The 9,718-nt window shown below is 44.8% G+C and overlaps 2 protein-coding genes across 2 annotated transcripts; one reads left to right on the top strand and one right to left on the bottom strand.

Annotated features, from left to right (window-relative positions):
- The first annotated feature begins 538 nt into the window (after positions 1-538).
- On the top strand, positions 539-1,470 carry LOC123138298 (uncharacterized). The gene has a single exon (XM_044558248.1). It carries the CDS (start codon positions 676-678, stop codon positions 1,153-1,155), a length of 480 nt encoding a protein of 159 aa, XP_044414183.1. The 5' UTR covers positions 539-675; the 3' UTR covers positions 1,156-1,470.
- A 79-nt stretch (positions 1,471-1,549) lies between these two features.
- On the bottom strand, positions 1,550-9,485 carry LOC123138297 (presequence protease 1, chloroplastic/mitochondrial). The gene is made up of 19 exons (XM_044558247.1): positions 8,996-9,485; positions 8,557-8,737; positions 8,227-8,401; positions 8,000-8,132; positions 7,821-7,891; positions 7,162-7,245; positions 6,849-6,939; positions 6,202-6,722; positions 5,951-6,115; positions 5,648-5,866; positions 4,435-4,562; positions 4,122-4,311; positions 3,863-3,946; positions 3,686-3,783; positions 3,166-3,430; positions 2,894-3,056; positions 2,593-2,773; positions 2,145-2,216; positions 1,550-2,034 (listed from the first exon to the last, which is right to left on the bottom strand). The coding sequence occupies exons 1-19, from the start codon at positions 9,291-9,293 to the stop codon at positions 1,893-1,895; spliced, it is 3,261 nt and encodes a 1,086-aa protein (XP_044414182.1). The 5' UTR covers positions 9,294-9,485; the 3' UTR covers positions 1,550-1,892.
- Between the last annotated feature and the right edge of the window lie 233 nt (positions 9,486-9,718).

Here is a 9,718-nt window from a genome sequence, read left to right on the forward strand (position 1 = left end):
CAGGTGCCTCCGGAACCCTGTCATTCGAGATCCTGTGGGAGAATGGCAATAAGGTTCTTGGGGAGCATTTCGACACGACTGCTCCCTATCCGTTCGTCTCTGCTTCCACTACTTCCCATGCATCGACTTCATGGTTGGCGACGAAGCCGCCAAGAAGAAGGCCTCGACCGATGACGAGGATGCCGTTGCCGCCGCCCGTTGGCCTGGCCAACCGAAAGGTACGACTCGTTCATCCCCTATTTGCTCGCTTATGTGCTGGCCGTATATATGTTGTTCATAAATGTTTCAGTTCTATATACCGTACGTGCTCACATGTTTAGGTATTGGTATCAGATGCATACCGTATTTGCCATGTTTAGATTGGTATGAGATGCATACCGTATTTGCCATGTTTAGGATTTACTTGTGGATTAGATTAGTTGGAAATGTGCTAATATTTCCGACAGGAAGCATTTTTTTATGTGTTCTTACTTCTTAGTTCTATTAGAAAATATTCTTTTAAACAAATCTAATAAATTTGAGTCGGGTCACACATAAGACACCACTACGCAGTAGTATTTCAGCTGGTTTCGCAAGTGACTCGAGCTACCTACCTCCCCCCTCCTCCCCCTCTCCCTCCTCGCTGGTCGGCACTACTACTACCCATCAATTCTAATCCGCACCGCGGCTGCAGACATGTCGGGCAGCGCCGGCGGCGGGCGGCGGGGCTGGAGCCCGTTCGACGCGATCCGCAGCTTCCCTTCGAACCCGGAGTCCCTCATGTCCCAGATCGACGCCGCCATCGCCTCCACGGAGTACGCCCGCGCCTGCGCCCTCCTCGACCCCGCCCCCGCCTCCACCTCCTCGCGGCCTCCGCGCGGCAAGGGAGAGGACGGGGAGGAGCGGGAGGGGGCGTCGTCCGCGGCGCGGGTTCCTTCTTCCCCCGCCGCCGCCTGCCACGACGCGCGGGTCGCGGACGAGGCGTACCGCGCGGCGTGCGCGGCGCTCGGGGCCGGGCGGCCGGACGCGGCCGTGCGGTCGCTGCGGGCGGCGCTGGCCAGCTGCCCGCCGGAGAACGCCGCGGCGGTCGCCAAGGTGAGGTCGATGCTGGCCATCGCGTCCGCGCAGCTGCACAGGCAGCAGCACCAGGCTCAGCAGCAGAGCGGCAGGAAATGAGATGATAGGTAGTACTCGCCTGTTCATCTCAGCAGGATTGGTTTCTGCTCAAATTCGATCCACATGTTAGTAGTAGTGCCGACCAGCCTTGGGAGATACTCCCTAACTGGTTTCCTCAAATTCAGCCTTGGGAGATACTCATTAGTAGTAAACCATAGGTGAGTGGAGTTATGGTGCAGAAAATATAAATGTTCAGACGCCGCTTTGTAAGTTTTATTGCCGTAATTGCTGTCTTCGGAGGCAGGAATTTTGCAGCTCAATTCTTGCAGAAATCAGATGTTAAATCGGCCAGTAGTTAATAGCAGTCCCACTTAATTAAGGGTCCAAGGACTGCGATGCTTCTAATCTTACGGTCAGGAAGTGGTCTGATAGGAAGTGGCCTTGATCAACCGAGTTGCGAAAACGTTCATATCTTTTGTGTAGCCAATTACAAAATATTCAGCTAAAATTTGAGCAGGTTCTCATCAGCTCGTAATTTCCTATCAGCAACTTGGTGTACAACCGGCTTGTTTGAGCACTGATTGCAGAGGGGGAAAGGCAGCAATGCAACTCTGTTTAACTATTGTGCTTCGCTCAACACCCTGAACTAATTATTTCCCCTAAAAATGGGAGTGCTCTCGCCACGCGAACTCATGTCACAGCGCCAGACCATTCTTCATCAGTCGAGCAAAACGCTGAAGAACCTCTGCTCGGCGCAGGTCCAGGCTCAACCCCGCCGGCGTGGGAATGGAGAGGCCTCACAGGCACTTCTTGATGTCTGGAAATAATGACTTCTCTTTGTTTGCTGCCTCGACGTCGTCAGGCGATGCTACAGCCACCACAACCCCATTGTCATTGATCGTTTCTACAGCATCGGCAAACTCCTTGAAATCCTTCACGCTGCCACACGAGAAACAACATGATAAGAGAATTTGCACAAAAACATATGCCTGGGACGATTCTGTAAGTGTGCTCAAGGAATGTGCAATTTAGACCATAGAAATATCTACCTGGTTGCGAGTATCTCTTCGCGCCTTTGCTGGCGTTCCTCCTCAGTGATGCCCAACAAATACCGCATCAGGCTGAAAACAGCGAAATCCAATTTATTACTCTATGTGTTCCCTCATGGCCTATGATATTATATGCATATAAGAGCATATTTTTGTCTTGTTGATGTGTGTGTTTGCAACCGTGATCCAAGTCAAGATTTAACTTGGTTGCAGACAATACTAAGAAAGGGTGGGTTATCTCCAACAAAGAACAATCAATACGTAAGGACATGCATAACAAATGTTCTAGGTTGGGTATCAACACCGATATTCTTATAAAAGAATCTTGGGCACAATTTCAAGCAATACGGACCAGCAATAAGTCACTGGTTTTCATAAGCCCATATCCACATCATCGTATGGGGGTTGGTTATTGTGCACTATGCAAATAGAGAGGATGATTATGTACCTGCTGTAACCTTTAGCATCTGGTAGCTGGTAGGAATCAACATCCCCTATGGTTCCAATAATAGCTTTTGTGAGAGCATCATCATCTACCTCTAGTTCTCTGAGGAACTTTGCAGTCCCATCATAGACCTCTAGTGTTTTCAGCAAGTTCGGATCACGGTATGACAAATAGGAAAAGACCCCTGCAAAAGCCAAAAAGGAGACAGAATATTTACGATAATGTAGAGCCAGCAGAGTATGTAAGGTACTTAACTATTGACATGAATGTAAGTGGGGCAAGAGCAGGTATAAGATCAAAGTACCTGAATGAGTGTCAAAATCACAGAACCCTCCATATGCGCCACCACTAACTCGAACGCGGTCCCATAACCATGTGTTGCTTATGTGCTTGGATATGACATAGGCACTTCCATTAAGTTGGTATCCACTTTGGTATAAGTTTCCAGCTTTTCCAACATAATTAACCTTCAGGCAACAGATAAATTGAGCATCATTCAGTATGTCAATGAGGGAATACTCATCTTACAATAACTGCTCAAAGCTAATGTCAGAGAGCACGACAAATTAGCCTTACCTGTGTAGGGATAACAATGGCTTCATTAACAGAAGGCAGACGAGAGAGCCATGGATCACTTCCCAGGGATGGGGCACTTGGCAGTGCATCAAGAAATTTGGCAATATGTTGACCAGATTTTTCAAGATTTTTTGAGTCGCTTGTTATGTTTATCAAGCAACCTTCCTTAGAAAATAGAGACTTCCTCATTTCCTCAAGTGAAGCAGATATTCTGTCCCAATCTTGATCAATCTTCGTCTCCAGGTCTCGTAGATATTCAAGATAACTGGCAATAGCAACAAATGCATCAACATATGAAATCTAAAAGAAAATGTCCTGTGGATCAAAATAATAGCTAATAGTGGCTTGCTAAGAACAAAATGAAGAATATTAGGTAAGCAACCAAGACTGTGTATCAAAAGTGCAAGCTATGGTACACTACATGTAGTTACGTAAGTATGCTCACAAGGCCATAATCATGTCCATAACCAGCTGAGTTAACAATCTGCAAATGGAGTGTATATAACATAAAGAATCTTACCTAACACCACCCAGCTGTTCTGAAATCCATCCAGCTGCATTTAACTTAGCATCCATTCTGGCAGCTGCTATACCGTGGCCACTACCCCTCAATCGATTCTGTGTTAGAGAAATCATTAGACAACAAAATGCATGCATGCGTATAGTAATCTGAATCACAAATATACTAGTTTTGTACCTCCATTCTTGCTTTACTTTGGGAAACAAACTGCTTGAACCTCTGTTGTTCTGTGAACTGAACATCTTGAAGAAGACAGTTCATCTGCAAGAACAGAACAAGGATTTATTTCCATGATGCAAATATAAGATAAGTAACTGGGTGACTACAGTATGGTAATTTTCCCAGAGGGATGAGCACTAAACAGATTAAGCATGTCTTTCCACCCTGTCATTACCGTTGGTAGTATGATCTATACAGACAAATATCATAAACATACCAGGTGAAACAAATCTTCTACGCGCGTTGACATTGCCTTTCCTCGAACGACAATACGAGTAAGAGGATCTTCTTTTCCCTTTATTGAAGATGTTAATGGGTAAACTGATATGCCTCCAGTTTTTCTTCCAATTAATTGATTAAGCTGCACGAAGTCCATGTCTTTTGTGCCCATCTCCAGTAAGGATTGGCTAGAATGAACATCCAATTAGTTGAAATACCACATAGTATATGAAAGCACAGAGAAAAGCAAAATATGTTCAGCCTTCATGGTAAATACAAACAATGTCTTGATTGGACTTCAGGGATCTCACCAGAACAAAGGCAACAGTTGTAGATGTTCTTTCTTCATAGAACCCATATCAAATACAACTTCGGAGTAGACTACATCATTGGTGAAGAGATCATGTTGCAAGACTTTGACACCGTTTATCTCCCCCACCTAAATACCGCATTCCAGAAATGAAGATTATACTATCTCGACTAATAAAACAATAAAGTAAAGAGATGGTAAAAACAGGCATCCTCAGGAAACAAAAAGGTATGCTACCTCCTAATAAAAAAAAAGTCATACTTCCAACGTTGTCAAACCATCCTCTGTACTTTTTGAAAGGAACTTTCTATATGCTAATGCCTAGTTCTGCTTAACTCCAGATTCAATTCTAGGATATACAAATTGAGTATAATCATAGAAGATTTAGAGTCTTAGATTGATAATTTTTAACTTTGGCCTACAAATAGCAGAACATGTAGCCTCTGACTAATTTACAGGACAGATTCTGTAACTTCAGATCTCTTGCTCGTCAGGCAATCAATCTCAGCCTGTCGGGTAAGGAGGCTATTTGCTAGTCTCCAGTTAGCTTTTGCTTTTTTTTTTGACAGAAAGACTGTAAGGGAACCCCCTACAGTATAATCGGTGCAACAAACCCAAATTGCAAGTACCATGCCTTGAACCTGAGTGGGTGGGAAGGCATCACCCCCTTCCCACCACTAGGCTATGCCTTAGTCTGCCAGTTAGCTTTTGCTGTTGTGACAATATTGTTTATGAAAGTTACTAAGCTGAACAAAGGACCCTTTGTATCAACACGCAGTCAAATTTCCCTTTTACTGCGAGCAAGGTTTGGGAAAGGAGGGAGGAGGCTGACAGACCACATCACCCACATATCAAATCAGCCACTATTAGTAGTTACATATATTACAGTGCAATCAAGTTCTCACCAGTAATCTTAACTCTTACAAATGCTAGATTATATGAGGAAACATCACAGCACCCAAATCAGTAGCTAAAAAACAATGGACCGTGCTAAGTAATGCAAAGCCAGAAAGTTTTCACTGAACTTTGACCTATGTGAGCAGGCCTCTGGTTTCTTTCCCAATCAGAATCTGGAAACTAAGAACTGACACGGTCCGACGACATATTGAAGTAGAATTCATATTTGCAATATAGCTCAACTTGACTGAGAATTTTGAGCTAACCTAGCCTAATACTTTCAGCTGATGTAAAGATGTTGCAAGTCAAAGAATTACCTCTATTGGTACATGAATAGGCTTTTTAGGGATATCTTGTAGCGACAGGCTAGGAACAGCTTTGAGAGCTTCTGGAGGATCAGGAGTCTCTTGTTTGTCCTTCAGCTCCTTTGTAGCACGTGCCAACTCTGCAAGATCCTCCTGAGTCATGCTAGATTTTACTTGTTTTAAAATTTCTTTCTCGGCAGCTTCATCACGTGAAGCTTTCTCTGGATCAGGCTGCACAACAAAGTATCAAATTTTAAGAGGTAACAAAAAACTCATTTCATATAGAACTCTTTAGGTGGAGGGTTTTCTATATACCTGCATTTCAACTGTAACACGATGCACATTGTTCAAAATATATTTTTCAATGAGCGGGGAGAATACTGCTTTGGATCCCTTCTCTGCAATGCGTGCTTTGAGTTGCTGCAACGGCTGTTCATATTTCAGAGGCTCGAAAGGGTCCATATCATATATCCATTTTCCCTGCAATTTTTTGTGAAGTTGAAGAAAATATTAATATGCCCAGACATACTTGTATGTTTCTTTTTTACATATCATGAATCTCGTACCATCGAACGAAGCATTAGTGACAGCCCTCGAGGAAATGATCCCGTGTTATTCTCCCTGAGAGAGAATTCGATCGTGTTCATAGATGCTTCCACTGCTTCTGGTGCAAATCCCTCCTCTGCCAAATTCTTCAAAATCTGCATAACCAGCTCTTCAACTTTCTCAATGTTATCCTCAGATACACCTTTCAAGCCTATACTGAATTGCGGTTGAAGAAGCTCATCCTCAACACCACCTCCCACAATAGCCTCTCCTAAACCACTTTCAAGAAGAATTCTCCTAAGTGGTGAAGCGGGAGTGCCCAGCAACAGGTGATCCAGGAAACCAAGTGCAAGCTCTGTTTCTACGTCCAGTGGCTCCTCTGACAAGAGCCAGTTAGTGCAAACCATATATTTCTTTTTCAAATCACCTTCCTGGCCAGCAGGATACTTCTCTGCAATCCTCACTGGCTCTTTGAAAAGTTTCTGAGGCATAACCTTTGATTCATTACGAGCAGGGCTGGCTTCAAACAGGTCAAGGTATTCTACAGAAGAGAGGCAAGATAAGGAAAAAAAACAATGGTGTCAAAAAAAGAAAAAGAAAATACAGCCAAAGGCTCAAAAAACAACCCTGTCAATAAGCACGACTAACTACTATATGGACACATTACCACTTAGAATTCGTAGTCGCTCTTTTGTGTCATCATCACCGTAGAACCAGATCCTAGCATTGCTCGGATGGTAAAACTTACTGTGGAACTCCTGAACGTATGACATTAAAAGGTTGGGATTCAAAATTTGAAGAAAATAATTAACCAATGCTAGCTTATTGGTGCACTAATATAGAAAAATGGACTCGATGGTCCTAGAAGCATTCCTCTTTTACTTTCCAATAAAAAATCACTGAAACTTATAGTTTTCTAGAGGAGAAAATGACAAATTAAGTATCATTTCATGAAAATAGAAAAATAGAACTGAGGAAACCTTGAATTCTTCGAAAGTAAGCTTTGGGATATCATTTGGGTCCCCACCACTATCCACACCATACGTGTTATCAGGAGAAAGTGCCTGTAGAAAGCTCAAATATGTTAGGTACTCTTGTAGCAACTGCATCTAAAATAATGAAAAGAGAAACTGGCAAAAAGAACTGGAATCTGATGAGAACAGCGCAAAGGGGTATTCACCACTGGGACTATTAGCACAAACTATTAAACAAGGAAGCATCAACTACAGAAGTATAGACTAGAGACAGTTGAAACTACAACTTGCTAATGTACAGGTGGAACTGCAACAGCAATCAGAAAAGCAGAATGAATGCAGGTGGAAATGCAACAGCCTGGACCCGCATGTCAGTTCTTAGATAAGCAGCTCCTCATAAAAAAGGTGTGCAGTTTGTCAAGCAGCAAAGCCTGAATTTAGTCCTAACTGGTAAAACTATACGGGGATTGACCAAAATCCGATCAACTATAGGATGAAACAATCATTGGAATAAATGTGTTGAAAAGATTCTGAACACATTAGAATAAACAGCAAGGTGATTCTAACGCAGTATCATTCCAAGGATGATAAAAGTAACACATAAGCAAACTCTCCTACTGAATAAAAGTCACAGACTAAAAAACAGAGTCGAACAAATCGCTAACCTGTTGAGACACACGGCCCATTATGTTATCAGGTTGAGAGTAGACTCCTTTCATCTCGTTGAAGACAACACCTACAGTCAAATGTTAAAGGATTGCATTCAGGTACTTTTTGAGGAATGAGCAGACCTAGCTCACATCCGAATGTATTTGCTTCATTAAAATAGCCTGAGTAATCAAACCTTTGTAGGATATCTCTTCTTCGGGGCTGTTAAGCTCATAATGCCAACCTTCCTGTTGAAATGTTTGGAAGTCCTCGACGCACTTAGGGAAAAACACAGCATCAAGGTATACATCAACCAAGTTATAGAAATCCTGCAAAGCAACAACAGAAATGATGATAACACTACAAAAGGTGGTGCCGAATAAATGACAGAAGCAAATAAGTGACTAATAGAATAGGTGTCACCTTGGTGTTTGTTGATGCAACTGGATAACACGTCCGATCCGGATAGGTGAACGCATTCAGGAAAGTATGAAGACTACCCTTTAAGAGCTCAACAAATGGCTCTTTCAAAGGGTACTTTCTTGATCCACAGAGAACACTATGCTCAAGAATGTGAGGTATGCCAGTCGAATTTTTCCTGGTAATAAAGGAAACTTATTCAGAAACCCATAACGGCTTGCATGCAATGATATGCTGTTTACATCTTTCCTATATGTGAATAAGTTTCCCTGCTTTGCGTGCATGATAATATAACATCAATGACACCATGAGGCAAGGACTAGATGCACTTACGGAGGGGTACGGAATACAATGCCGAACACTTTATTCTCATCATCGTTTGCCACGGACATCACTTCTGCGCCTGTCTTCTTGTGCTTGTAGAGAACAGCAGCTGATTTGCACTCGTCTATGACTTGTTCAGATACCTTTTCGAAGCCAAGCTTTGCCGCGTACTCATGGACATCATCGGTGTCTGCTTACAGAATAATGAAAAAAGGTCATGCGCTGGCACATTCATTCTCGAGCTACAACTTTTATCATAGTCCCAACAGAGGTTACTTGAATAACAAGCAGTGTATCTCCAGCTATCCCAAACAAATTAACGAGCAGAGCAGCGTACAGATGCAGAGATCCGAGACTCAACGCAATGCAACCTAGACGCTACTAGAGACATGGAAACTGCAGGTAAAACAGTCCATAAGCAGATAGACGGGTTGGGGCAAAAGCTCACCACTGGGCACAGGGGAGGGCGAGGTGGAGACGGCGGGGACGGAGAGGCGCCTCGCGAGGCCGGGCGCGGTGAGCGGCCAGTACCGCCCCGCGGCGTGCAGGTGCAGCGGCGCGGCCGCGGCCAGGAGGCGCGACGAACCGCCCCGCGACGAGGAGGAGGAGGAGGAAGGGGACGCCGACGAGGAGGTCAACCGGCGACGCGGCGCGGAGGAGGAGGCGGCGGGCACGAGGGGCCTGGGCCTGCCGCAGCGCTGGAGGAGGCGGCGGCCGGAGGTGCGGAGCAGCGCCACCCGCTCCATGGCGTAGGTGTCCAGCTTGCCGTCGGCTCTGGCTGGGGTTTGCTTTGCCTGTGGTGGGTTGGATTGGAGGAGGGGGCAGGACCGCACAAGGCAGACGTGGCGGCGTGCGTGGTAGCTCGGCTCGATTCGATCGACGGATGCGGCTAGGCTCTCCCTGCTGCTGGGCTTTTTCTCTGGGGTTTTGCGTGCTTGCTTGGGCTGGAAGAAGGAGGCGAGGAGGAAAATCCTTGGTTTTTTAGCTCGTTGGATCGATTTTCGACGGGGGAAGAGAAAAAAAATCTTGTGGTTGGGAGGGCGTAGAGGGGCTGAGAGTGAGCTATGGTGCACCCGTTTGAAGTTTTGGCGTTTTACGGACGTGTTCGTAGCGTGTACACTGGAGAGGTCTGGAGCTTTGCAACTCTTGGTTGAATTCTCGTTGTAATGTG

The sequence above is a fragment of the Triticum aestivum genome, chromosome 6B (assembly GCF_018294505.1).
Source record: "Triticum aestivum cultivar Chinese Spring chromosome 6B, IWGSC CS RefSeq v2.1, whole genome shotgun sequence".
NCBI classification, from domain to species: Eukaryota; Viridiplantae; Streptophyta; class Magnoliopsida; order Poales; family Poaceae; genus Triticum; species Triticum aestivum.